Source organism: Bombus vosnesenskii, unplaced genomic scaffold (genome assembly GCF_011952255.1).
Source record: "Bombus vosnesenskii isolate JDL3184/JDL3185 unplaced genomic scaffold, Bvos_JDL3184-5_v1.1 scf7180000014105, whole genome shotgun sequence".
In the NCBI taxonomy this organism is placed as follows: Eukaryota; Metazoa; Arthropoda; class Insecta; order Hymenoptera; family Apidae; genus Bombus; species Bombus vosnesenskii.
Window position 1 is genome coordinate 4,870,709 of NW_022883371.1, and position 26,574 is coordinate 4,897,282.

Here is a 26,574-nt window from a genome sequence, read left to right on the forward strand (position 1 = left end):
CTCGAAAAACTGAGAAAAAAATTGTATACTACGAAGTTGGATTTAAACAAATTCTACCGCTGGAAACTTCGAATGATTTTCCCTTGATGGAAGATTAAGAGACAAGTACATTTCCATTTTATGGAATATTTTACTGGATCCTGTTCATACAGGATACGACGGATCAATAATTCAGAAATTTCAGCTTAGCGAACTCCCAGCATAGGGAGAATGGTTTTTGGAATTTCTCGTAAAAAAAGATAAAAAAAAAAATACGTATACCGGGACCATTTTTATTTCGAGCTATAAGAAGTTTATTCGCGGCGTAGCATCCCATAAAATGCTCGTAAACCGTCACGTACAGGCGTAAAAGGTATTTCAAATTTTTTTACTTTCCAAATATCGTATACGACTGATTGCAGTGTTTAAACTTCCATGGAAGTTACGTAAAAATTGTTTCCCTGTCTAGAATGTATGTTGCTGCCACTGAATTTCGAAACCGGAATAAAACCTGCAATATTTATATTGCATCGATACTTGCACGATATATGCATAGTAGCTACAAAAGTATTTAAAGTATAGCACTGTATTTATTACAGCCTTTACGTGCGTAAAAACGTTAGTTAGCAGACTGATCAGACACAAGTATAACGTATTACATGTTATGAAGTAGTCTCATTTGGTAGTCTCATATGACTAAAAAAATTTGATACTATAAAAATAAAATACATGTAACGGCACATGAGCTACAGGACAATTCAAATCATGTTATTGTTTTGTTTCGGAGTAGCAATATCGTTAGGATACACATAATATAATAATAAATAAACTCCGGGCAAAATAATGTCACCGCTACGTACAACCGTCAAACGAAGACGAATTTGAATTTTTCGGCTCTCTCCCGACCAGTATAAATAAACGGACGCGATCGTAAGGAGTTCAGTATCTATCAGTTATCAACGAGTTATCAACGATTTTATTAGTTAGTACGAGTTAGTTATTAGTTATCTGTTAGTACGAGTGATTATTGTCTGTGTTAATTTATTTATCATTTTAAATATACTTGACGGTTTTCAACAGCAAGTTATCTCGTTATTCGACAAACCAATCATCCTCTACAGTGGCCAACAAACCTCTACATACAGGACCTGGGATAATAAAGGTTACGTGTTTCTTATGCACATAATAATAATACTTCTTCCACAGCCGTTGTAACTATCGTCTCGATAGTAGACTACAAGCCCCATAGGATTAAAGTACAAAGTCTTTTACTCTTTCTCGATCGATATAAATCAATATCTGAGAAAAACTTCATTCAAATCAACTTGATGTATATTACATTATGAAGCTAGATATTTTCATACAATAGAAACTCGATTTGACTTTCAACCACTCGTTCGTAGCGACAATTATCGGGGAATTCATGAAAATGTTAAATATCTTCTCGCGGAGAGCTCGTTCACGGTCGAGTTTCAAATTGAAAAGAAGTCGATTCTCGAATGGAGGCGTGATTTCATCGTATTTTTTTTTCTTTCTTCTTTTTTTCTACCACCCCTCGTATCCTCCCTTTTCCACGAGAGCCTCAAACGATTACCACGTACTGCGAATTTTCACGCGAGAGACAGCCTCTTGAAAACAGTTCAGTTGACCTATTTCCTTCGTTCCAAATGACAGATTGGAATCAAACTTTTCTCCGGGAAATTCTCGCCAAAAATAGTGCACGCTGACGTTACCGGATGAAGATCGATGATATGAAACTGCCGCTGAAGATTTTCCTACTAAACTCGTGCTATCCTCATGACACTGATTGACTCGTATTTATCATAAAAAGAACAACCGACGAGTAATATTTTACTTCTCTAAATTGATTGTTTACAGTCGCATTACAATAGTATATCAGCATATTATATATTTTTCAAGTTATCTTTTATAGAAAAGAAATGAACTCTAAAGTATCATCTGGCTTGGTAATAAAATATGTTGCAGTATAAGATGAGATAATCGATAATAACTTTTTAATTACATGCAATGGCTCGTAAAAACTTCTCGTGAATATATCGTGTGTGTAGAAAACATTTTGAAATTTCGCACAGTCCAAATAAAATAATATTTTCATATGATATGATATTGAAATATTCTTCCTAGTCACCGTGTATCACACAGCGAGGATTTCACGACAAAATTTCGAGATTCTGTAACACTTAATATCGTTAAGGTAACGGTGGAACGACGTCTGGATTCTCGATATCGACGCCTTGACCCTGAACAGCCACTGAACTTCATAACTTTGCAGCAACTTCCCGAAAAGTTTTCTCGTAAGAATAAAAAGTGACAGGGATGTGCATAAACAGGATGAACTTGTACTTTCCGCGTTGAAAGTGTATTCGATGGTTTCGTGGAGAAGTTTTAACTTTAAATGGACCAAGTGCAGAATGAGTTTCTTAGCGTTCTTGTTTCAGATTTATGAAAACTACTCGCTGAAACGAATGATATTCACTATTCGTTTAATACAATCGTTTTTACTTTCCGCCTGCCCGCTAGTTAATTCAGATATTCTGCTTAATTTTAATTAAAAACAAAATTAAAGAACGGACGAAATTAATTAGTCGCCGAAATATGAGAAAGATGTCTTGTAAATGAAGAAATATCTACAAACGGAATAACGAATCGATAATGTAATTTCGAGAGTCCAAAAACAGGATAATAAATGAGAAAACAGCTGACAAATGAATGAATAAATAAAGTAACAGAATCAGGCGAAGTTTAAGAAGAACGCACGAAATGCACGTGGCAAATCTGCGCCGATTAAACAACTCTTATAACGCTATGTGTTCTATAACAATCCTAACAATATTATAATGACAGTAATGTTCCTTCTCAAAAGTTAACGATCCAATTTTTACATTAAAAATTCTCAACTAACACGAATGAATCGACCAACGATCCAACAATTAAACGTTCACATACGGACTTGAAGCAAATACACCCACGTTCCAACCAATTATTCACTGTTCCCAGCCGGAATGTGCATCTTGACTCACTCTGCACTCGACGAATCAGTTTCGTCATCAGGCAACCCGGAACACATATCGGGAACGAACGTAGTAGGCATCGGTGAAATTCGCAGTTCGAAGGCTGCTTTAACGAGCAGCTCGTTAAACGCGAGGCAAGCTCGTACGTAAGCCCACGACCACGTGTCCTCCGAACAGATTCTACGCGTTCCACCATCCATTACCTTCTTTACCCATATCAACTCACCAATCACTCTCACGATTGCGAAAAAAGCAAAAATCCAGAAATCCGAACCAGAGCTAAACCACCTGGATAATATCATTTAGCAACTGACCAAACTTTTCCCTGCAACTGTTCGAGGGATAGGAAACCTTTCTGCGAAATACGACAGTGTATCCAAAATGAGAATGCCACCATTCACTCTCACAAGTCCAAAGAACAGAAATCATTTCGCCTACACCTAACACTTAACTCATACGTGTGTACTGAGAAACGATCAAATTTGTCAAACTTTTGCCAAATTGTATAACAACGTGTCCGAAATTAAAGTGCGACGATGGCGATGAGAATGGCCGATGAACGTGTTAAAAGGCCGAGCCGTTTTCAACAGAATTAAAAAGGTGTGAAGCAAAAGATTTCTCACCCCCCGCAGCAGCCAGGCCTCGCAGCTTCCGCTGGAGCTCCGACCGTAAACACACGTCGGTGGTTGATCGCGTACTGAAGTTTCCACCGCGGATCCGACATCCGACTAGGATCCCACACCGGCGAACACCGGCAACCCCCGCCTCCCCTTGCCCCACCGTGCGTCCTCTGCGCCCCACCAGACACCCCGCTCGACGCTCGGCGTCGACGAACAACCACCCTTTTTAACCCTCCCGCCTAGCCGCCACTCGAAACCGTCACCCGACGTCACCGTACGCCTCCACCTACGGTACCATCCCCCTATCCATCCTGTCGGCCTGACACCTAGTCGCCCGACAGAAGCCGCCGGACGAGATGAAGTAGTTTCTTCTTATCTCGAGAGGATACGCGGGGGTAGGGTGCTCTGATCGTACCGGGTTGTGGCGGTGTGCGCCGGATGAGAAAGAATTGGATGGGTCGCGGCGTGCTGGCTTTTGTTTTTAAAGATAAAGGTTGGCTCTCTTCAGATTTTTGGAGCAAGATTCGAAGATTCGAGGAGAAACTAAGGTAGATACACGAGGGTTTAATGGCACGCTGGCGAGTGCGAGGCTCGGATTGTACAATAGTATTGCAGTGGGTCTTGTTTGCAAGGTTGCTTATGGTTGAAGTTTTTGAGGACTGTTTTGTATATTTGGAGAATCTAACAGGTTTGAAAGAAAGCATATGGGGCGAAATATATGGGGCGTGATGATTGAAACGTAAGTGGCATATAGTAGCTTGCAAACGATTGGGTGATCATAGCTGGAAGTTATGTTGGAATATGTCGAGTGAGAGAGAATTGTACGGGTTGCAGCTGCAGTTGCAATGCTGAATTTTCTTTTTAAAGATAAGGGTTGGCTGTCTACAAATTCTTGGAGGAAAATTGTGAAATTCGAAGAAAAAAACGCAGGATATACGAGGGTTTAATGATACGTAGGTGAATACGAAGATTGCTTTCGTTCGAAAGGTTGGTTATGGTTGAAGTGTTCGAGGATTTGGAGGATATAGCAGATTTGCAGGAAGGTGAAGTATATCAGGTGTAATGATTGAATCGCAAGAGTTATGTAGTAGCTTTCGAATCGATTGTATGATCGTACACGTTACGCTACAATATGTTGGGTGAGAAAAAATTCAATTGGTTGCAGCGTGCTGGGCCTTGTTTGTTGCCAAAGTGTTAGTTGTGCTTGAAGTTTATTGGGATTTGTTGAGATATTTGGAAGATTTGAAAGATTTGAAGAAAGGCAAAATACTTTCGGTACTTTCGGATGATTCAATCATTGATTATGTCATGGTACGGATTGTGTGAGGGAAAATTGGATGTGTTACGCTATGCTGGGCTTTGTCTTTCAAGATAAGTTAGTTCTCCAAAGACTTTTGTGGAAAATTTGACAAATTCGAAGACAGACGGGGTATATGGGAGTCGAATAACAGGTGAGTGTGAAGGGATCGTACGATTGTATAAGTTGTGATGGAATATACTGGATGAGAGAAAGTTGGATGAGTTGTAGGATTTTGTTTTTGGAGATAGGAGTTCTTTTCAAACTTTTTGGGGGGAAATTTGGAAGATCCAAAGAAAAGCAGAGTTGAACGATAAATGAGTGTAAGTGTAAGAGTTGCATTATACGATTCTATAAATTGTAACAAAATTCTGTACTTGTAAGAAGAACATTCGATCGGCTGCATTATTTCTTCTACTTTTAAAGATAGTTTTTAAGACAAATTTTTCGAGAAATTTGGAAGATTCGAAGAAGAATGGGCTATGTAGTGGTTGGACGATAGGTGGAATGTGAGGTGTATAATATACCGCGTGTGTGTGTGTATAAACAAAGCTTCTACATGAACTCCCATGTTATTCTCTTGCAACGTCGAACAAGAATCGAACGAGATATATAGAATATCAACAAACAAGTAATCGTTGATCTATGTCTTCGAATAATTCCAACTATCCAAAATTAAAAAAGAAATTATATGGAATATTTAAATACTCTAAAACAGTTTATCATTTTAGAAAGATTAGTGAAGCATTACGTTTCAAAATCAAATAAAAGTTACAACTTTTAGGAAGATTCCTATATACTGTTACAATTTTTCTAATATTATTAAAGCCTATCGTGATTTACGGTTTCATGATAAATGGAACTACATATCTTATTTAGAAGTTATGCTTTATAATTAGGTTAAATAATAATACTATGTGATACCATAATACTATAAAATCTTATCGTCTGAAAGTCTGTTTTCAACACTAACGTGTACGGTCTTCTCGATTCTAGAAGAAGAAACTAGAGAAATGAAATAAAAGAATATATAACAGTAACTTGAAATTGAAAAACAGTAACTTAAGAAATATATCTTTCTTGGAGGTACTGTAATTTTTAAAATTTGTTTCTAGCGATACGCATTTATAAAAAGATTAGAAACCTTACATTCATATTATTATTATATTATTATTATACATTGAAAGAAAGATCTATCGCGGAGAGATTAAATCAATCCCAAGAAGAACAATTTTTTTTTGCTGTTACGCTTAAAAGATTCCTATTCTCTCAGAATCGAGATATTCGCAATTCAATCACAAGTCCAAGATAGATATCTAAAGATGAAAAGTATTGTCAGGGGTGAGATAGCTTCCGGAGATGATCCGCAGATCGTTGAACCTTGGATTAAAAATTTTTGAAAAGCGGTTTTTCAATGGAGAAGGGAATCGGATCTTCCCGGCAAAGTCGACGGTTTTCACCGGTTGCAGATTTGCCAGAGTCCCAGGTTGGTGAGAACTTTTTACTCCAGTAAAAGGCTTCCTGTTTCTGCAACTTGTTAAGAACTCGCCCTTTCGCTTTTCCACCGGCACTCGAATAAAACGACCCGTTTATGTGAACCTTGCCTTCTCAATGTATACGCAATGTCTTCTTTGAATAAATTTCCGGTAATACTTCTAGAGCAGAGAAATATCATACGCGTCGTGTCGTAATACAAGTTTTTCCTATGTGTACACGATCGAAAATGTCTTTGAACACTTTAATTTACCGCAATTATGATCCACTTATCTTGCTACGAGGAAATGTTGCAATAAGCTGGTTTCACTGTAGAAGAATAATGTTTCTTTGGAGAGACTGAAATTGCGATCGAAGTAAAAATATTGAGATATTTATTAGATTATATCCATAAGTTTATTTATAGTCCTTGAGAAAAGTGTAGAAAATCATTTTTTATGCAATATCTATCTAATCAAGGATGTATATATTATTTTGTCCTGGTATCCTTTGCGAATGAATTAAGCAACTCAATTACCCTATCACTTTAAACCTTAAAGTACGTTGTATTTTTATAAGAATATCAATTTCAATATATATATTGAATGTATGTATTTTTATATTCTTTGAATTATTTATTGATTACTCGTAAAACAGTTCTTCAGATATTGCAATAATTAATACTCCAGCACAAGTTAATGGTTTAAAGTTGAGTGCACCTAATTTAGTTTCTAATCTTCAACGAAGAAACCAAGACAAATGCTAATTGTGATAAAATGTTATGTTATACCATGTTTAACCATTGTCGTAAACATTCAGTAGCTTTACAAAACATACGTCCTTGATAATAAAAATTATTTGCAACTAATAATAATATTATTCTATTATCATGATCAAATAGTTCGTTATATTTTCGTAAAAGTAAATCTGTGCGCTTTTGTGTCTTTAAATATTCCATAAACACATTATTATAATGTGAGCGAAAATTTGAGCCCTTTTTTATCATTAGTTTATCACAATATTAAAGAATTGTACCAGTTAAGGATTAAATGCTTCACACCTTTAACAATACTTGGAAAATTAATAACACTATATAATATTTTCGATGGTCAAAATCAGTTATTAGAAATACAGGTTTACATAGTGTAACTAATTATCTCGCATTCTGACGCCGTGGAGGATTTTAACACAACCACCTAAGAGGCTGCCGTGCGGAGGAGGGTTAACCATCGCGGTTGGCCGCGAGATCACCACCAACCTCCTAGCTTCCGAGGCTCTCGCCGCGAGTTTAACCGGTTGTCGGTACTTACTGAATCTGGAGCGATTAATAGCCCGATGTACATGCGCAAGCATAAGTGGAACGATTTTTATAAAATTACGCTAAGAGATATATTCCCTGGAATACACGATATTAATTGATGAATATCATGCGATGAGGGAACCACTATTTTCTTCCTTCTTTTGTCAAGAAATATTTGATTAACTTATTTTAATATTCCATATGAATATTATATTATATGATATATTATTAAAGCAATTTTATCTGGAATTTGAATATCTAATGATAATGTAAAAATAGACTTGATTTGGTTTTGAAATGGTAAAAATGATAAAAATGTTGAAAATGTATTTTACAGACTTACGTATGACGTAGATCACCACAAGAGAAGGTAGCATAAAGTCGTTTCGGTGTACTGTAGTAGTTATATATATATACAGTAGAACCCGAACGTAAACTCTGAAAACGTTAAAAGATGAAATTGTTTATAAATAAATCCCATTTGCAAGTTTGAGTATTGTTGACAATGTCGACATTGTTCGGCAATATCAAGATTTTTACCTGTTTGTGCAGAAATAAACTGTAGATGCAATGCATATTTTCAGTTTGAAAACTTTCCCACGCGAGATCATTACATCGACGAACTACAGATCACGAATGAATGAGTCTAGGGATGAATATAGAAACTATATTCGCGTATAATATGACGCGTACTGACTCTAATACTATGAAAAGATAAAGTAACAAATAATTAAGAACACACATTTTATATTTAATTAAGTTTCACAAGATAATCAAACATTCTGTTCGAACTTTCGAATACTCCTATTTTTGCAAGCACAATGCAAGTCAATTCAATGTCAAGCCGGAAGTCCATTTTAATCAAAGTTTAATAAGTAGTGGAATTCAAACAATTATTTCCAGTAAATACTGTTTTGTTTTGTTTATATGTGGTAAAATATATTAGTATAATTTTATATACGACAACATGATGTCAAAAAAATTTGTAAATATAATGTAATTTGCAAAATATAAAAGCTCGCCAATATTAATTGTATACGTGCAATGGATTAGAGTAGTACGTTTACAAAAATTTAAAATTAATAGCACATTTTATTTCTCATTTCAATTTCTTTAAACCCAAAGTATTTTATAATTCAATAATACAATACTATGTTCTTTGCACATCATATCCATTTAAAAAAAAAGAAAATGGGACAAAAAATAAAGATTCATATTTTGATTATTGATCTATATATATGTATATTTTATTAGTAACATACTTATTTATGTAGCGACATTTATAAAAATGTTAAATAGCATATAAATATGTTATCACTACATATTTACAAAGTATTTAATATAAATGATTTGATATCCAGCATCGTTTTCTTCGTACCTTCATATGATACATAAAATATTATGATTTTATTCCAAATTATAAGGGCTATAAAGAATAAATAATCTCACGTCACAAGAAATAGTTCCTAAAATAATTCACTGAATATATGGACCCTCCATTTCAGAAATGCTTCTGGCAGTATTGCATTTCAACTGTTTAATGTACATACATCGAGTAAACTGATATAAATAGTCCTTTTACTCAGTTGCTCGGAATGACATATTTTGTGCTTGTTCCTTATTCGATTATTAGTGCTGTTAAGGCTATCACGTGACATTTTTATAAAAAATTCCTTGTATTTAAGATATGAAATATTCTTAATTCCTAGCTAGACTAGTTTTGTGCGGTCAATAACGTTGCGGGTGTTAAAGCAACGCTTCTCTTTCCGTTTCGTCCTATTTTAAAATGCGACGATAATATGATTCCTATACAATTCCTTTTTCAAATGACTCATATCTGATTTCCATTGAATACTTTTCCCTAAAATCCTGCTGGGTGCAATATTTAATCAACATTGACATATTGTCCTGTGACTGTGGCTGTTTGATGGTATCTTCTTCTTCCAGCAAAGTCTTCATTTTCCTCGTTTAATTGAGCCGAACAAGTTTCTACACCAGGATGCACAGGTGTAACCACAATTTGTTCGTAATCATAAACTTTTCTTCTAAAATTTGTGGACAATACCTCTTTTATTATTATAGTTTTGCCAAGAGAATATTACAATAGTGTTAAAAATTACCCCATTATTCTCAATAGCAACGTTTTCAGCCATTTAAGCAATTTAAATTCGGACGAAACACCTGGTTTAACTGCAGGATTAGCATGACCAATGTAACTCCAAACAAGGAAAACGACAACAATATTGGCAATAGCATAACCCCAATGAACAAGAAACATGATGAATAATTTTATAAGACACTGTAAAAGAAATTCACGTTATGATTATACTTAAATCATAAGTTTGATGATGTATAAAAAAGATTTACCCCTAATAATGAAAACCATCTGTTACACAAAGGACTATACCAATTTCCCAGTTTATTATGGATATGAATTTTTCGTTCTGAATTATCCGTACTGCTAGCATTTTCATCGATACTTGGAGAAGAATCTATATACATATTATTTTCAGAAAGGCTAGGATTTCTCTGAAAATAATAAATACAATATTTTCTATTTTGTTCTTCGTACAATAATTAATGAAACATTTACCTGTACTTACGATAAGATTTTTATGTCGTATTCGTTCAGGAAATAAGTTATCGAGATCATTATCGATATCGGTTATTGAATTATTTCTACTTGCAGAGTCATAATCGTGATCAAACGTCGGGGACTGTGTTCGAAATCTTTGTTCACGAGACAGTTGAATATCGAATGTTTGTGCAAGGGCGAAATATGCATAATCCAAGCACGCATATGTCAAGAGAAAAGGCATAGTAACAATTGGCGCAAGTGTGTTAATTTGACCGGTAATAATGAAAGTCAATGTGACAATGGCAACAACTAACATTGCATACACGGGTACCTTGTTTGGTCCTTTCTAAAATGTAATAATTATTTTATGGTTATAACCACACGTAATAATAGAAAAAATGTATAATTGTAAAATCATGCTCACCCCTCTTTGCAAACAACTGATTCCTGGTATTACGTTTTGACTAGCGATAGATTGAAGAACTCGAGGTGTACCATACATTGCACCCAAACAACTGCTAAATGATGACACATAAAGACCTGCCAGTAGCAATACTGAAATCCCTGATACTGTTGATGCAATCATAAAGTTCGTAAGTAGTGCCTTTCGAGTACAAGTTGCCGCGAGAAATAATGAGAAACATAGATACAAAAAGGTTCTGAAATTAAATACACAATTATGATTAAGTTCTTGCAATGAGTATGACACACTTAATTTTGAATTATGATTTTTACCCAGTCCCTACAGCTGCCAATGTTCCATTAGGAATATCGGTAGATGGATGTTTTAAATCTCCACTCATATTAATACCAGCTAAAACGCCAGTTACTGTGGGAAAGAACACACCAAAAACTGTAAACCAATTATATCCATCTTGATAGTTGGTAAAAGTATTATTTTTTAAATTTCCTGATAACCATCCTTCAAAACCTGCCTCTATAATATATACATACAACATATATACAAAATTATACACTTGTCAGAACAATAAAAATATCATGAACTATAGACTATTGCTCTTACCAACATTCACATGAGTAAAACTTCCAACCATAAAGTCTACACCAGCAAGCAATAGAATTAATAATAGAATAAATTGGAGTTTTATGACCCACTTGACACCAGCAATATTAATAACAGATAACAAGATAACAGCAGTACAAGCAAAACCACGTTCTGCCCATGTAGATTCTAAACCCACAAGACCAGCCATAGATTCTCCAAACCCTAGAACATTTAGAGCACAGCCCACCGCCTACAAAAGGTTTTAAAGTAATGTTCTAAATATTATTGTTATACAAATTGTCCCACCTGTCCAAAACAATATAGTAATCCAATAGATCCACCAAATCTTGATCCTAACACATGTGATAGTAAAAAGTAAACTCCACCACTCTCTACGCGACATCTTTCACATATTCCCACAGCAGACAATACAGTCACTAATGCGATACATACTAAAATAATGATGAAATATTAAAATTCTTCAAATGTTCAAATCTAATCATTACTGATATATATAAATACAATTGTTATTACCTGTACACAAAATTATTAAAACAGCATTAAGAACACCAGCTTGGCCTACTATCCACCCAGATCTTAAAAAGACAATAACTCCAAAAATATTAATTAGACAAGACGTAAAAACCCCATCCCAAGTTCCAAATAATACAGGTTGAGAAATGAAAAAGTTTGATTTCCACCAAGGATCAGCACTCTGAAAGGCAGGAAGTTTAAGAATATAATGATAAATACTCTTATCTTAACCACTTACATATTCTTGAGCAAACAATTCATTTGCTCCAGTTTGATACATTTCAGGACCAAGTTCTTCATATTCTCTATTATGTCTTTGTGCTTCATTATTTCTTTGAGACTCTGCATTATTATGCAATCCATATCTAGACCAATCGATATCACTATTATTTGCAGTATCTCCATTTGACAATTGATTTCTTTCGTTTGACTCCATATCTTCTTTTATACAAATAAAATATTTATTTTATATAACAATTACTTATGTTTAACAGTTGAATCAGTCTTCTTGCCTTCAATCAATTCCGATTTTCTGAAGATTTTAGATAATAAACTGATAAGCACATAAAAAGTTTTTCCCTAAGAATCATGTCTACGTTATTTGTTAAAATACATTTTATTTAATGCCTTGAAAGGACGATTTTTAATAACCGATTTAACTTGAATAATATAAACATCGAATTATTTTATTATCATAACGGAAACGTCAAATGTACTTAGTGTTTATTGACGATTTTTATTAAAATAGGTTAGAGCTCGATTTAGGAGCTTTGAACAAAACGATAGTTATCATAGGCCTTCACAATAACGTAGTAATTTAATACATTCATCTTTTCAAATTTATCAACCTCTTATGTTAGTTTTGTCTCTTCAAATATATCACCAATATATACTGGTGACGTGTTGTTCCACGATAAAACGACCATTTTTTACCTTTCTAACGGTATCAACTATAAATATATACCATAGTGATTAGTTCATCTCTATAACGCACTATGACGCTGACGCTACTAGATCGAATATTCATATTTAAATAAATATGTATATCACTCTTTTTAGAATACAGAGTCATTTATTTAACGAATATAAAACGATAACGAATATAAAAAGATAACGAATATAAAATTCCATATAAATAAAAGTTAATCATATAAGTAAAATAATCTTGTTCTGTTAATGGGTTTAATAAAACATTTTGGACATTATTGCATAGTCTGACTTTAAAATATACATTTATTCGTATCCATTACAGGTTACAAACAATATCATACTCACATAAATGTATTAATCTAGAAATACATTCATTCACGACAACCATTTGCTTCATAAAGGTAGAAAATCCAAATACTTTCTGGATTTATTTGAGGTCATTATCCGTTCATAACATAATGACTACGCACAATCTACAAATATCGCTAAACACTCTCTTCAATTCACACACTCGGAAACATTCTCATAACACAAAACATACAATTGTTCAGTTTCCTCGAAATTTAAATTTATCGGAATAATAACAATAATCAATAGTTCTATCTCGCGAATTATTATAAATTGCATATTTACAATAGTATTCATGCTCCTCTTCTCCATTTTTCACCATTACTGAACTTAGTCATTTCTCGACCGCTTACTCCACACGTGCCAATTCCAACTCGACCATTTACATTTTCTGGCGTTGCAAATATACTCTTTTTAATCACACCTTTCTTAGAAGACTGCGTTAAAAAACATAGTATATTAATAATTAATAATTAAGAAATTTGATAACAATTTGAAAAATGAAAAGTACCTTATTTGTAAATGCTAGCCATTTGTTTTTCTCCATTTCGCGCTCTTCTTCAAGTTCCTTAAATCGCTGAAGTTTCCTTTGTTTTTTTTTTTTCAGATATTCTCTTTGTTTGTTAGGATCTGAACCTGCTACTGCAGCAGCTTGCATTTTTCTGAAAATGAATAAACTTATCATTCGTGAAATCACTAGTGATAAATCTATCATGATGTTTCCATATAACATTTCTGGCTAAAAATAGAAAATATGAATAATGAATTCTGTAATGAATTCTAGCAATATTGATTATTGTAAAATGAATTATATGTAAAAAAAATAAGTGGTTACTACTGCTTCATGAAATATAAAGTCTAATAAATCGTTCCATCTCTATAAGAATAATGATAAAATAGAAATAATTTTAATTCACCTAGAAACTGATTAATGCAAATTAATGTAAATACAGCTAAAACTTTACTTACAATTATTAATATTACATATTATCTTAAACTTCGCTGTTATAAAACTTTGTCCTAAAAACATTATTATTATACTCAAATTCAAACTAATATACTATTTAATATCATGTGTAATAGTATTTTTGTATGTGTGTGTATGTGTATGTAAGAAAAATAAAAAAATATTCCAACAAAAATCTGTTATTTCTTGTTACCTTTTCCTGAGTTCCGGCGATGTACACGAACAGTGCGACACCAAAAGACAAATGAACAATAACGGAATTTCAGATCGAAGCAGACCAAACAGTGGAGTGAATATTGTTGCCAATTGGGGATAAAGGAATAAGGAGAAAAATGAGCTATTAGTAATCATAATTTCTTGTAAAACTTATCCCACAATGTTCTTTAAGAAAGCTGATATGTGCTCAAAATTGTAAAGGGAAGATCATGTTAATAATGAATAAATAAAGTTAATAAATAATTGTTAACTCACTTTGACTTTTGATCCGCCCAATCTGACGCTGGCCTTTTAGCTACAGATTTTAATTGACTAAGCATTGTGACATCTGTGTTTTTATATTCGTTAAATGTTATATTGACAACACCATCTTCACTTATTGCATCTATGGTTGCCTCATAGTATCTAAAAAAAGTAAATGAAATAATAAAAGATATTGTATACACATTTTCAGATTGGTTTCAAATTTTACCAATATAATCATGATTGTTGTATCTTATTGCTACTATAGATTTGTATGCATTTATGAGAAATTTGGAGCAAAAATGTACAGAATACATATGATACATACAAATATATGAAATACCTAAAGTGTGGTATTTTTTATAATTGAATTACAAATTTTTATACTATTTTATATATTTCAGAATATATTTAAAAGGTAGAACCTTTGTGCAAAATTGTTTTACTTATCAAATATTATAAGAAGCACTATATTTTGGATATTTTATATACTTTCGCACCTTATATGCATTCTGTGCAATTCTATACTTCCAAATTTTCTATAATTGCAGACAAGTGTACAGTATAGTTATGACATTTAATAGGTAAAACAAATTTTTATCTATGTTACATTCTTTAAATTACATTCATAAAGCCACTGTAGATAACTGCTAATTTATCAAAAAGATATATGAAATTACTTACTTGCCATCCTCGCTCCAGGGTGCCATGCATTGATCACCAATCTTCCACTTATTGGCCAAAACTGCAAGTAAAATAGGATCTTTAGCATCCATGCCATTGGCTTGCCTTTTCTCCTGCTGTTGTGATTTAATTAAATCATGTGTCAGCTCTATTACTTCCTCGAGATCAATTTTCAATTTCAAGAGTTCTTCATTAGTAGGGTCCGTGGTAAGCGCCGCTTCCACCTAAAACGATAAAACACAAAATTCATTAAACATCTAGTGTCGTAAACAAGGAAGGAATCGCCAAAAATGGACTCGCCATCCCATCGTTCTTATTAGGTTAAACAAAAAACAAAAACCGTACCTGTTGAAGCTGTAACTTATAATTTTGTAAATCATCCATGGCGACACCAACAATATCTTAACAAAGATGAAAATAACGTCCAACAGCTGTTCTTTCCCTTTTTAATACTCCTGTCAAAAAATCAAGCAAAAGCGAATACTACAAACCACCCTACCCTCTATGTATATATACTGTCGTTTTAAATGCAAAACAATTTGTAAGATGGCACTGTCAGTGTTAGCGCTTATAAAAATATAGATATCATTAACGTTTTTATAATAAAATGTGAAATAAAATATATTCTTTTTTTCGTGAAGTATAAATGAGGAAGTAACATTTCATACAATTGAAAAATTAGGTACACATTAAATTTCTAATTGTATGAATGACTAATTAACTATATATGCAATATATATACATACATATATGTAATTATTCTATATATGTATTGTGTACTTCACTTGTGTTGCATCAGTACAACAATTGAATACACGCTGTAATTAATACTATTTGACAGCTGACAGAAAACGTCAATTATGGCCTATCCGGTAATTATTTCCTACAATTCAGATAGAAATACTTTGTCAATAAATTAAAATACCTTTTATTACTTTAAAATATATAATAATGTATTCTGCATGTTTATTATAACTATTTATAAAACATTACAATATTTATGATAATACTTATGTTATGTTTTGCTTATTCATCACTTGTTTATATTTTATTGTTTTAAAGTGAATGTTATACATTTTTAGAATTCAATGTTTGGAGCAACAAATCCTGAAACACAAGTAAGTCCAGAAGTACAGCAGTGGTTTGCTGCTGTTGATAGAGATAGCAGTGGAAAAATTACTGCTATAGAATTACAATCTGCTTTAGCAAATGGACAAGGGGGTACATTTTCAGATACTGCTTGCCGACTTATGATAGGTATATTCTTATAATTTAATATTCTAATTTATTGATAAATTTCATAATATCTAAAACATTTTATTCTCCATTTATAGGAATGTTTGATAAAGAAAAGAATGGTACAATAGATTTGTATGAGTTTCAAGCTCTTTATAACTATATTAATGCATGGTTAGGTGTTTTTCGTAGTTTTGATCATGATAATTCTGGAAGTATACAAGAAAATGAATTAAGTGCAGCATTAACACAGATGGGATATAGATTAAGTCCAGAGTTTATATCATTTCTTATAAAGAAAAGTGATCCTAAGGGCCATTCTAGTATCACAGTTGATCAATTTATTGTATTATGTGTACAAATTCAAAAATTTACAGGTAAATATATACATATAACAAATAAAAATATGTTAAAATCATTAAAAATAATAAAAATATTAAAAAGTATAAATTGTATAAATAAATTTCATTTTTAACTACTTTTTACAGATGCTTTCCGAGTAAGGGATACTGAGCAAGCAGGGGTAATTAATATTGGATTTGAAGATTTTCTAGGTGTTGCACTTGATTGTACTGTATAACAGTTCTTCTTTTTAACAATAGTTGAATTACATTTAATACAATTGATTCCGAAATTAATATTGTAAGTTATGATCTCTTTAATAACAGACACAGCTACAATTTTTCTAGCCTAGAATTAATTTACAATAATTGCATACAAATATAATAAAACAGGATATTTTAATATGCTTGGGTATTTAATGTGGATTCAATAAAATAGGATGAAAAATAATTAAAAATTTTGAAAATTAATTGTAAGATTACAATTATTTTATGAATTTGCGTTTTATTTAAGTTTCATTTCATGTATGTAAATAAATTAACAAAAATTATGTTTAATAAGTGGCATTACTATAATACTAATATAATATGTATATTTTATTGATTAGAACAAAAAATTGTTAATTTATTTTATATTATATTACTCATATTTACTTATATTTGGTACAATTTTTTTTGGTAGTAAGTTTTGGTTTGCAAAAATTATATATATATATATAGTTGCCATTGTGTTATTGGTTTAAGTTTAAACTGGTTTAAGCAATGGCAGCTAAAATGTATTATTGCGTGTTTATACATAAGTTTCTTGTGAAAAGCATATTTATATTTTTGAATGTGCATGAATTAATGCATCGAATTATGTGATAATTCATATATGTAGATATGAAAAAATTAATATTTTATTTCAAATAATCATGGCTCCAATATATTTTTCAAAAAATGTTTCTCTAACCTAACATCAAAAGGATGAATACAATTAAGTATTTTCTAGAAGGCTATATGTAACAATAATAAATATGAATTTGTTCCGATGTCCACATGTATAACTACATATATTACAAAACGTTATAATAATGTAAATTAAAATTAAAAATAAGTACAACATTGTTTATGGAAATAATAGTAGTATACAATTAAAGACTATATAATTAGGTAAGAAGATAATTAGAAAATTTATTAAAATATATTTCATTAAAGAAACATACTTAAACCTCAAATGACAGTGAAATACAAAATTATTAATGGTACATTATTTTAAGTAAATAAGGAATCTTGTCGAATGTACATCACATGACAATTATATAATCTTTGTAACACAAATAATGAAGATCCTATTTATAATATAATATTATTGTTCATATTAAAAAATTTAAGATAATACTGTTTATAATCACATTTAATTTAGAATATAAGTAATGATAATTATCTAATTTAATCAGATGTTTCAATGAGGCTTTGTACGATGAATCAAAGCTCAAGAATTGTGATACAACAACATCGCATTCTAGACAGGCACAGGAAAGAATTCAAGAATTTAATAGATTAAAACGAGCCAGACAACTTCTTGATGCTATTTCTCTTACAAATGAATTACTTGCAGATGGTTCAAATGTAGAAATATTGAGTCTTGCTAATACAATAATAAAAAGATTTAAAGTTTTGGGTGTATCTAACATATCATTAGGTAAAGAATATATTCATGTAAACATCATGATCTTCTGCTATATTTTTTTTTTAATAAATACAAATTTTTACAGAAAATTCCAATCAAAATACAAGGACGTCTATATTCAAACCTCTTCATACTGGTATTTATCACTGTTGTACTTTCTGTTCAAGTGGGGGTAAGAAAGAAGCCACTTGTGGCTGCAGAGGAATTATACCTGGTAATATATAAATTCTCTAAATAATTTTATTATACACCATTATTTATTACAATATAGAATATATCATTTAATTAAAGGTGGATATAAAGGTTGTGGCCATGGTCATATTGGACATCCTGGGGTATATCATTGGTCTTGCTGTGGATCAATCCTACGTTATGGATGTTGCCTCTCTTTTCAAAAAAGTATACATCAACTGCTGTTTTAATGGTAGTGGTTTGAAATAAATTTTATTTTTTCATGAATATGTTTTATTACTTTTACAAATATAAACATTTATTATATACAGATAATAGCATAAAATTATATAATGGAATGTTTTATTTTTTTTAATTATTTGTATAGTAACAGTTATTTTTTATCACAGTTTTTTGTATCCTATAGCAATGCATAAGTTTTTACCTCAAATGACAGTCACAAAATATTCTTAATTAAACCTTAAGATCTATAGTAATAATCATCACATGACAATTCAGATACATGTATGTAAGTAATATATGTATGCATATTTACTTACATATGTTTCTCTTATAATATACCTTTTGTCTTAGCATATCCCTAATTTTTTTTATATGTGTATATATATTTCTTATAATTGTAATATTATCTGATAAATAATTGATTTAAAAAATTATCAGTTTAACATACCTATAATCAACTGAAATGCTGGTATCCTTTATTTCCTCAAAAGAGCTATTTAAAAATGCATCTCGATCGTACTGTGTTAGGAGCATGTTTAAAAGAATTTTTGCTCTTTGCAACATTTTCGTTAAATATAAAATAACTCGTTTTGCAACTCCAGCAGCATTTTCACTTGCATGACCTCTGTGTTGACTACTCCACATACATTCTTTACAGGTTACCTAAAAAATATCTTATATACATAAAAAATACTATTTGTTAAATAGAAAAAAATATATATAATTAAAATAGCAAATTATGAACCTGTTGACAAGCAATACAATAAAAACGCAAAGCATGTGTAGGATGTTGCTGGCAAAGTGCAGTACGTCGTACTTTTGTAGCTTCCATTAGCGGTCTTATCGAATGTTTTAATGGTTTTAATTCCAATGTAATTTGTTGTTGATGCTTCATACCACAATCTAAGCAAAAATTGCGGAGACACGTGGAACACTGAACAACTGCCTTTAAAAATATTAAATATTAAAAGTATAACATTTTTAAATATCTTTAAGATGTAAATTTATTTTAATTTGACATAATGCTTACAACAACTTCATCTGGGCAAATATCACAAAGTATTTTGTTTGTAAATTTAGAGCGGATAGCACTCATTACCAGACGATACTGAAGAGGATAATGCGGAGGTGGAACTGTTGAATTAGCATTTGGTAATTGAACATCACATAGAGGGCAAATTTCGTAATAATTATTTTGGCTGCTTTCCGATTTATTGTTTTGAGTTTTAATACTTTTTGTAAAATTATAAAATGCTGTGAATGTAAAAGAGAGCATAATAAGATCTCTGTTTTTGAAAAGGTACATTAAATTTTTATTTCTATACCACTTACGTTTACTCATTAATTCTGAAATACATGTTGAACATATAGGATGCAAGCAAGGAAGTAATCTAGGTTCTTGCATGCTTTGGCCACATCTAGGACATCGAAAATCTTTGTCTTCCTGCATATTAAAGGAAGAGAAACTTTCCTCTTGTATATCTCCATTTATTTGGTCTTTCATGCTAGAAGGTAACTCAAAAAATTGATATACAGAATTTGGTCTATTCGCATTCCATGATAAAGATGGATTGGGCATTTATCATAGTTAAATGAAAAAAAATTATGTAACTTTTTTTATGGTACAAGATTCTTTTTTTAATTTTTTAATGAACCTGTTGCTTTATTTGTTTCAAAATCTATAGCGTGTATATGAACTAGACAATACAAACGTCATTTCTGTCTTTAGATTCTTAACAATGAATTAAATTTTTAATGTTTACTAAAATATATAAGAAAAGAATTTGCATTTTATGTCAATATACATAAAAATTAAAAGTAGCACTTACCGTACGTTTTTAACGAAACGTAATGGCTCCACGTTAACAGTGGAATATCCATCTTCGATTTTATTTTTTCGTTCAAGGAATATGCAATCTTTATTACGAAATTCATTGTTCTTATTTTCATCGTCCATCAACTTTTCACTGCAGCAACTCTTTATAGATCGATATTTCGAACAGTTGATAAAATCCATAGACACCATTAAATTATCACGCTAATTTATTTATTGATATAATTAAAATTACGTAAATCATTTAATCTAAAAAAGATTAAAAAGGACTTACTGATTTATGAAGAAACGTAACATATACAGAAATTCGTCGGTGGATATCTTTTGCACTACTTCGTGCTTGCCATAGCGTAATGAGTTATAAATAACGTTAAAGCGAACGCATGCGAAACGAAAATGTGGGTGCTTTAGAATGCTTTATACTAAATTTAAAATCATTTTATGATTCCTGTTACTTATATTGTTTTATGATTGTAACACGTGCTATAAGAAATAATTACTATTTCTATTTAACTTCGAAAATTATATTCGCTTAAAATATATGTTAAGGGAAATTAAATACCACATTAACTATATGGATAATAAATTTTATTATTTATCCATATACAGTGTAAAAATAAGATCGATGATATACGTATTAAAGAGCAAGTATTACATACAAGAGATATATGAATAAGAAACGATCATTATATATAAATACTAATTCCAATACTTTCTAAGGCCGTAATCAAATCAAGTTTGATCTTTGAATTGTGCTATAATACCACACGCGTATATACGGCGGCACAACTATAATTATATAATAAAAGTTTCAAATATGTGTACACAATATCAATAAATATATGTGTTATTTCGAATAAATCAAACAAGATGCAATACAGTGAGCGCGTGTATTTTCTTTTCTCTAATCAGTACTTAATTAAGTACATCTAGTTTCGTCAAATTCTTTTTACAAGTGGCAACTTCTGAGAAATCATATCCTTGCTAGATACATACTTAAAATTACAGCCTTGTAACTGACTAGTAAAATTGATGGTTTTCTTAATTTTTTTTTTAGCCAAACGTACACAAATGTGCGTCGTTTAACGAAATCTTAAATTCTATACATTCCTGAAACAAATTCCTGAAATTATGGCTTACTTAATCCGCGATTCATTAAAACCCTAACAGGTGTGACTATTACCTCATGTTTTCACTCTAGAGCCCACTTTAATAAAGCCATTTCGAGATTTACCGTTTCTTACTTGACTGCTATTTTTCGCTTTACGATGTTCGAATAAGACATCATCGGAGTCCGTGTCTGATTCAGATAACACCATTTTATGTGTTGAAACTATAAAAATAAACATATAAAGAGTCATGACGTAATATTATTTCTAAATTCATATAAAAGGAAAGATGCCGTACATGTGCTGCTGTCGTCCTCCGGTTCCGGTTGTAGAAGAGAATAACGCGGTGGTTTTTTCTTAGTACCAAGTGAACGTCGTTTACCTGTACATATTCTTTGACACAGACAAACAAGACCCCAAATGAGGCCAACCCAACATACGACTAGAGACAATAATGCTATTATTACATAGAGAATACTCCAATCTGAAAAAAAGTATGACTTCAAGTCAACTTAATTCATTTTTATATTAAAACTTACTTTTCGTATTTATTTTAACATACCACAATTGGAATCGCCATTGCCAAAGTATTTCTGTATTAAATTTTGCATCCAAAATGCTTCACACATACATAATCTTGTTTCTTGATCACATACTCCATGGCCTATTTAAAAACAAATTTCGTACAACAAAATTATTTATAACGTAATGATATTTAATAAAAGATACTTACCCGAACAATTATTTTGACACACAGCAGTATCAATGTTTGCAACAGACAAGTGAAGAATGCCTGAATCTTGTCTTAATTTTTCTTTCAATCGTTTAACTACTTCTGGCCCGTACATAGCGACTTTTCCTCCTTTTTTCTCTACATAGAAAATTAAGACAGCTCTGCCTGTATGTGGCTCCGCTCTTAAATTTCGGACAACAATAGATGCTTCATCCCGCAGTAACATTTGTAATTTTAATACCAAAGAATTTTTTTGCGACACTGTTAATAAATTTGCTTCGATGTTCAATGTTAATTCAACTAAATGCAATAATTGTGGGTCTATAAAGAATATATATACATTATTTAAAGCTTTATTACAGTATTATTTCTTTTCTTCTGTAATATTTACCGGGTTTTACTATCACGGATACAGTGTCCTCGCTACTAAGACCTTGGTCATCTATTACTTTTAATCTAAAAAGGTATCTTCCTGGCACGATATCTGTCAACTATAAATAAAATTTAAAAATACTCTGTTATGAATAAAAAATTGTCTACTTATGATACTGTTAAATATTATTACCATTAAGATTGGCGATTTATCAGAATTCTGAACTATAGTGCCTATAGCAAGACTAGACGGATCCCTCGACCACATCCATTCACTAATTCTTAGGTCGTCAGTTGATTGAGATCCATTAATAATTAGTGCGCTAATCGGGGCTACAACAACCTGATCTCCACCTGCGTTTGCTTTCGGGGCAGCATTTTTATCTATGTAATAAAGTTAATTTTAATAATCAAGTAATTACAAATACTAGTTAATAGAGTGTAGGATAAAATTCTATTTACTTTGTGTAACTTTTACTTTAACGGTGTCCGAATCTTTATTTCCATTATCGTCAATTACAGTTAACTTAAACTCGTAATCACCCTTCGTTAATTTTGTAATATTCGTAACTGATTCATTCACTGCCGAAAATACAGCATTACTAGGTCCACTGTTAAATCAAATTTAATACTGCATTATAATATTACGAGATATAATCAATTAAATATATGAACTTAATGTATGAACTTAAATTTACCTCATTTGCTCCCAATGGTAAGATACAATCTTAATATCATCTTTACTTTTCCGACCATCAAGTACAGTTTTTGTTTCGGGTAACGCTATAGTTATAAGTTCGCCGGCATCAGCTATTTCAAATTATGTAAAATAAAATAATACTTAGATTTTTTCGATAGAAATATAAGAATAATTAAAATCATGTAATTACCTTTCGGCGGTTTATTGGTTGGTGGTTTCACAAACACATGAACCTCAGCTGTAGAAAATTGTTCTGAATCGTCTGTTACTTTTAGCACAAATGTATACATTCCTTCCTCCAAATTAGACAGTTGTAAATACGGCGTTCTTGTATTCTGCATATCTACTGCCTTGTTTTGATCCGAAGGACTTTTTGTCCATTCCCAACTTGCTATTCCATGATCATCTGTACTTAAGTTACCATTGAGTGTCAATGTGTTCTGAGGTAAATATATAATAATGTCTTGACCAGCATTAGCACTAGGAGGATAATCAATTATTTTCAAAACTGTTATATTAGCACTTGTAGAATTAGTGATATGATTAGAATCTTCTACTGTTAACCTAAAAAAATAAAAGATTTGAAATATTAAACAATTATTAAATTTTTTATAAATAAACAGTTTATAATATCAGTACTGACTTAAAAGTGTAGTTGCCGGGGATAAGATTATCTAATTGTAAAGTAGGTGTATCAATTAGATTAGGATGATATCCAATAGGACCTCGTTGCAATTCCCAATGATAAGAAATAACACGATCGTCATCTTTACTCGACGAACCATCTAACACAGCTCCCGTATTCGGTAATTTTACAACCTGCGACGCAGGTGAAATTATAGCAACTGGTGCTTGATTTATTCTCTTGGCTGCAAATAATATTAAATCAATAAATTATAATAACCAAAGGAAATATAAGCATAATAAGAAAACTTACGTGGTAAAACGCTAACATTTGCGTATGTTTCTCCATAGGTATTTGGACCATTTACTGTTACTTTAAAAGTATATAAACCCTCAGATAAATTACTTAATTTAACAGTCATACAGTTCTGATCAGACATTGTGCCAGTATGGCCATCCGGTTGACTTAGAAGACTCCAAGCATAATTGTAATGTTCATTTCCTTGTTCTGCTGGCACAGTATATGCAGATAATGTTACTTCATTCTCTGGTAGGCGTACTTCTTTTGAAACTGCAGAAACCAGCAATCGTTTTACTGGTGGCTTCATGGATGTTCCAGAATCTTTTATACTTTGTGGTTTTCCTTGAGGTGTTACACCAAGTTCTATGTCTTCCACCAAAGTGCAAATTCCTAGCACAATTAATACGAATTAAAAAATTCTCAATAAATTAAAACACATTGAATATCTTTCTAATGACCGCTTAGATGATATAATTACCTGCACTATTATGCTTAAATCCAGTAGAACATTGACAAATTCCAATATCAGACTTATCCCCAGACTTAACACAGATTTCATGCTCTAAACAATTCGATTGAGTGATGCAACTTATCCCATTTGACCCACCAAAAAGAATATGATCTCCTTCTGTACCATCCATGAGAAACCCTCTAGAAATCAATTAGAATAATTATTAATTAAACGAAGTTATAATAAAATATTATATATGAAATTGAAATCTTACCCAGTATCATCATTTATTTGATCCAACAAATCACTCCACATTTCATCTTCTTCTACAGGTTTAACTAGAACCATGCTTGGAGGATTTTCATTTGCCAAATCCTTCCTATATAAAGGTATACATAATTTGGAACTTTTACACTGCACATGATAGCAGGTACCATTATGCATAAGTGCCACATTGCATGTAGTTTCGGTGCAGCATGCAGCGACACAGTGTTTCATGGTATTTAAAGGCTGGGTAGTATATATTCCACTAGATAGATTTCCACGAGGTGTGTAACTTGTAAAAGCTCTCGGATATAAACCTGGGCATAACATTTGCCATTTTGTGTCCCTATCTGGATAATCACCAATGCAATTTCCAAATAGCAATAAATATAATCCTAAATAAAGGATCTTAAACATCTTCAACTATAAAAAAATTCCAATATAAAATATCTTATTTGAAATCTTATTGTAAAATTATTTATGTTCATTTTTACATAAAAAAAATATTTTACCTTCTTATTTGTACACTTCAAAATTATCAATAAAAGTTGGTATGATCGAAATTATTTTTCAGGTTATTCTACGACACATCTGTCACCTTAAGAATTGCTTTGCTATCTAATACTGGTCGCAGACTGTCGAGAGATCGTGTAGTATTATGTTCCGCTGGTATTAATTCCAACTTGAGTATAGACATATATGGCCCAGGCTTATCATATATTAACAGCATGTTATTATCAGCACCAACAGCTAATCAACTATAGGGGAATTTATCATATTTCCTGTTACACCGGAATAAGGAAAGGCCAAGTGAAGAAAACCGACGTTTCACCTAATAGCACGTTATCAGTCTAAAATGTATATTATTGTTAATTAACATCATGAATTTATCATATTTATCAAAATAAACCATTACCGAAAGTACTTTGCACGCTATTATCCTTTGTCAATTCACATGCTGTAACACCTGTGCTTAATAGAAATGTTTTGCAGAGGTCGACACCAGTAAAAATAATAATTGACAGACAAATTAACCCTGGAGTAATTTGCGAAATTACGCATGTATCGCGTATTCGTTATATTGTATTTTTGTTACATTTATCGATGTACGTGTTTCCATCGTTCATTTTATTGAAAAACGGCACTCCGTGTTATCTATATTGATTATGTAAATGAAGCGGCTTGCGAGTCTTATTGTCTGGCTTATTGAATAATAATTAGATGTCAGAATACAAATGTTTAGGAAAGGTTTCTGTAAAAAAATATCATTTCACATTAGTAATTAAACTTAATTTCAACAGAATATATTTTTTAAT

At 31.6% G+C, this 26,574-nt stretch overlaps 6 protein-coding genes across 12 annotated transcripts; 2 read left to right on the forward strand and 4 right to left on the reverse strand.

Annotated features, from left to right (window-relative positions):
* Positions 1-9,121: 9,121 nt before the first annotated feature.
* Positions 9,122-12,781, reverse strand: LOC117239604 (solute carrier family 12 member 8). The gene is made up of 10 exons (XM_033505316.1): positions 12,058-12,781; positions 11,820-12,000; positions 11,592-11,737; positions 11,304-11,535; positions 11,015-11,216; positions 10,704-10,938; positions 10,305-10,625; positions 10,069-10,230; positions 9,822-10,000; positions 9,122-9,746 (listed from the first exon to the last, which is right to left on the reverse strand). The coding sequence occupies exons 1-10, from the start codon at positions 12,253-12,255 to the stop codon at positions 9,587-9,589; spliced, it is 2,016 nt and encodes a 671-aa protein (XP_033361207.1). The 5' UTR covers positions 12,256-12,781; the 3' UTR covers positions 9,122-9,586.
* Positions 12,782-13,031: 250 nt separating this feature from the next.
* Positions 13,032-15,692, reverse strand: LOC117239610 (survival of motor neuron-related-splicing factor 30). Of its 2 annotated transcripts, XM_033505324.1 has the most exons (6): positions 15,553-15,688; positions 15,208-15,431; positions 14,536-14,685; positions 14,258-14,263; positions 13,609-13,759; positions 13,032-13,534 (listed from the first exon to the last, which is right to left on the reverse strand). In XM_033505324.1, exons 1-6 carry the CDS (start codon positions 15,589-15,591, stop codon positions 13,391-13,393), a joined length of 714 nt encoding a protein of 237 aa, XP_033361215.1. In that variant the 5' UTR covers positions 15,592-15,688; the 3' UTR covers positions 13,032-13,390. The 2 variants fall into 2 exon arrangements, with proteins under 2 accessions (XP_033361215.1, XP_033361217.1); XM_033505326.1 differs by lacking the exon at positions 14,258-14,263 and having other exon boundaries at positions 15,553-15,692.
* Positions 15,693-15,742: 50 nt separating this feature from the next.
* LOC117239611 (peflin) lies at positions 15,743-17,191 on the forward strand. The gene is made up of 4 exons (XM_033505327.1): positions 15,743-16,079; positions 16,290-16,464; positions 16,542-16,820; positions 16,932-17,191. The coding sequence occupies exons 1-4, from the start codon at positions 16,068-16,070 to the stop codon at positions 17,021-17,023; spliced, it is 558 nt and encodes a 185-aa protein (XP_033361218.1). The 5' UTR covers positions 15,743-16,067; the 3' UTR covers positions 17,024-17,191.
* A 355-nt stretch (positions 17,192-17,546) lies between these two features.
* Positions 17,547-18,915, forward strand: LOC117239714. The gene is made up of 4 exons (XM_033505512.1): positions 17,547-17,560; positions 18,224-18,468; positions 18,542-18,670; positions 18,748-18,915. Exons 1-4 carry the CDS (start codon positions 17,547-17,549, stop codon positions 18,876-18,878), a joined length of 519 nt encoding a protein of 172 aa, XP_033361403.1. The 3' UTR covers positions 18,879-18,915.
* Positions 18,916-18,973: 58 nt separating this feature from the next.
* On the reverse strand, positions 18,974-21,173 carry LOC117239554 (tripartite motif-containing protein 45-like). The gene is made up of 6 exons (XM_033505215.1): positions 20,979-21,173; positions 20,700-20,908; positions 20,203-20,375; positions 19,901-20,124; positions 19,616-19,816; positions 18,974-19,533 (listed from the first exon to the last, which is right to left on the reverse strand). Exons 2-6 carry the CDS (start codon positions 20,894-20,896, stop codon positions 19,294-19,296), a joined length of 1,035 nt encoding a protein of 344 aa, XP_033361106.1. The 5' UTR covers positions 20,897-20,908; positions 20,979-21,173; the 3' UTR covers positions 18,974-19,293.
* Positions 21,174-21,275: 102 nt separating this feature from the next.
* LOC117239553 (dyslexia-associated protein KIAA0319-like protein) lies at positions 21,276-26,270 on the reverse strand. Of its 6 annotated transcripts, none has more exons than XM_033505214.1 (16): positions 26,175-26,270; positions 25,771-26,109; positions 25,269-25,681; positions 25,022-25,194; positions 24,556-24,933; positions 24,262-24,487; positions 23,809-24,182; positions 23,617-23,728; positions 23,381-23,529; positions 23,112-23,302; positions 22,938-23,037; positions 22,547-22,867; positions 22,376-22,477; positions 22,112-22,297; positions 21,939-22,037; positions 21,276-21,814 (listed from the first exon to the last, which is right to left on the reverse strand). In XM_033505214.1, exons 3-16 carry the CDS (start codon positions 25,673-25,675, stop codon positions 21,798-21,800), a joined length of 2,835 nt encoding a protein of 944 aa, XP_033361105.1. In that variant the 5' UTR covers positions 25,676-25,681; positions 25,771-26,109; positions 26,175-26,270; the 3' UTR covers positions 21,276-21,797. The 6 variants fall into 6 exon arrangements, with proteins under 6 accessions (XP_033361105.1, XP_033361104.1, XP_033361102.1 ...); XM_033505213.1 differs by having other exon boundaries at positions 21,276-21,827; XM_033505211.1 differs by having other exon boundaries at positions 21,888-22,037; positions 26,175-26,269.
* Between the last annotated feature and the right edge of the window lie 304 nt (positions 26,271-26,574).

Coding starts and splice junctions, on each gene's coding strand:
- LOC117239604 (XM_033505316.1), bottom strand. CDS start 12,255: ATGGAGTCAAACGAAAGAAATCAATTGTCAAATGGAGATACTGCAAAT. Junction 10,939..11,014: donor TTGGCAGCTGTAGGGACTGG/GTAAAAATCATA, acceptor ATTTAATTTCAG/AACCTTTTTGTATCTATGTT. Junction 10,001..10,068: donor GATGGTTTTCATTATTAGGG/GTAAATCTTTTT, acceptor TTTCTTTTACAG/TGTCTTATAAAATTATTCAT.
- LOC117239610 (XM_033505324.1), bottom strand. CDS start 15,591: ATGGATGATTTACAAAATTATAAGTTACAGCTTCAACAG. Junction 15,432..15,552: donor ATAAGTTACAGCTTCAACAG/GTACGGTTTTTG, acceptor TTATCGTTTTAG/GTGGAAGCGGCGCTTACCAC. Junction 13,535..13,608: donor GGCTAGCATTTACAAATAAG/GTACTTTTCATT, acceptor TTTTTAACGCAG/TCTTCTAAGAAAGGTGTGAT.
- LOC117239611 (XM_033505327.1), top strand. Junction 16,465..16,541: donor TGCTTGCCGACTTATGATAG/GTATATTCTTAT, acceptor CTCCATTTATAG/GAATGTTTGATAAAGAAAAG. Junction 16,821..16,931: donor ACAAATTCAAAAATTTACAG/GTAAATATATAC, acceptor TACTTTTTACAG/ATGCTTTCCGAGTAAGGGAT.
- LOC117239714 (XM_033505512.1), top strand. Junction 18,469..18,541: donor TGTATCTAACATATCATTAG/GTAAAGAATATA, acceptor AAATTTTTACAG/AAAATTCCAATCAAAATACA. Junction 18,671..18,747: donor CTGCAGAGGAATTATACCTG/GTAATATATAAA, acceptor ATTTAATTAAAG/GTGGATATAAAGGTTGTGGC.
- LOC117239554 (XM_033505215.1), bottom strand. CDS start 20,896: ATGGTGTCTATGGATTTTATCAACTGTTCGAAATATCGATCTATAAAG. Junction 20,376..20,699: donor CGTTTCGTTAAAAACGTACG/GTAAGTGCTACT, acceptor GTTACCTTCTAG/CATGAAAGACCAAATAAATG. Junction 20,125..20,202: donor TTCAGAATTAATGAGTAAAC/GTAAGTGGTATA, acceptor TTACATTCACAG/CATTTTATAATTTTACAAAA.
- LOC117239553 (XM_033505211.1), bottom strand. CDS start 25,675: ATGTTTAAGATCCTTTATTTAGGATTATATTTATTGCTATTTGGAAAT. Junction 24,934..25,021: donor ATTTAAGCATAATAGTGCAG/GTAATTATATCA, acceptor TAATTGTGCTAG/GAATTTGCACTTTGGTGGAA. Junction 22,038..22,111: donor GGAGGACGACAGCAGCACAT/GTACGGCATCTT, acceptor TTATTTTTATAG/TTTCAACACATAAAATGGTG.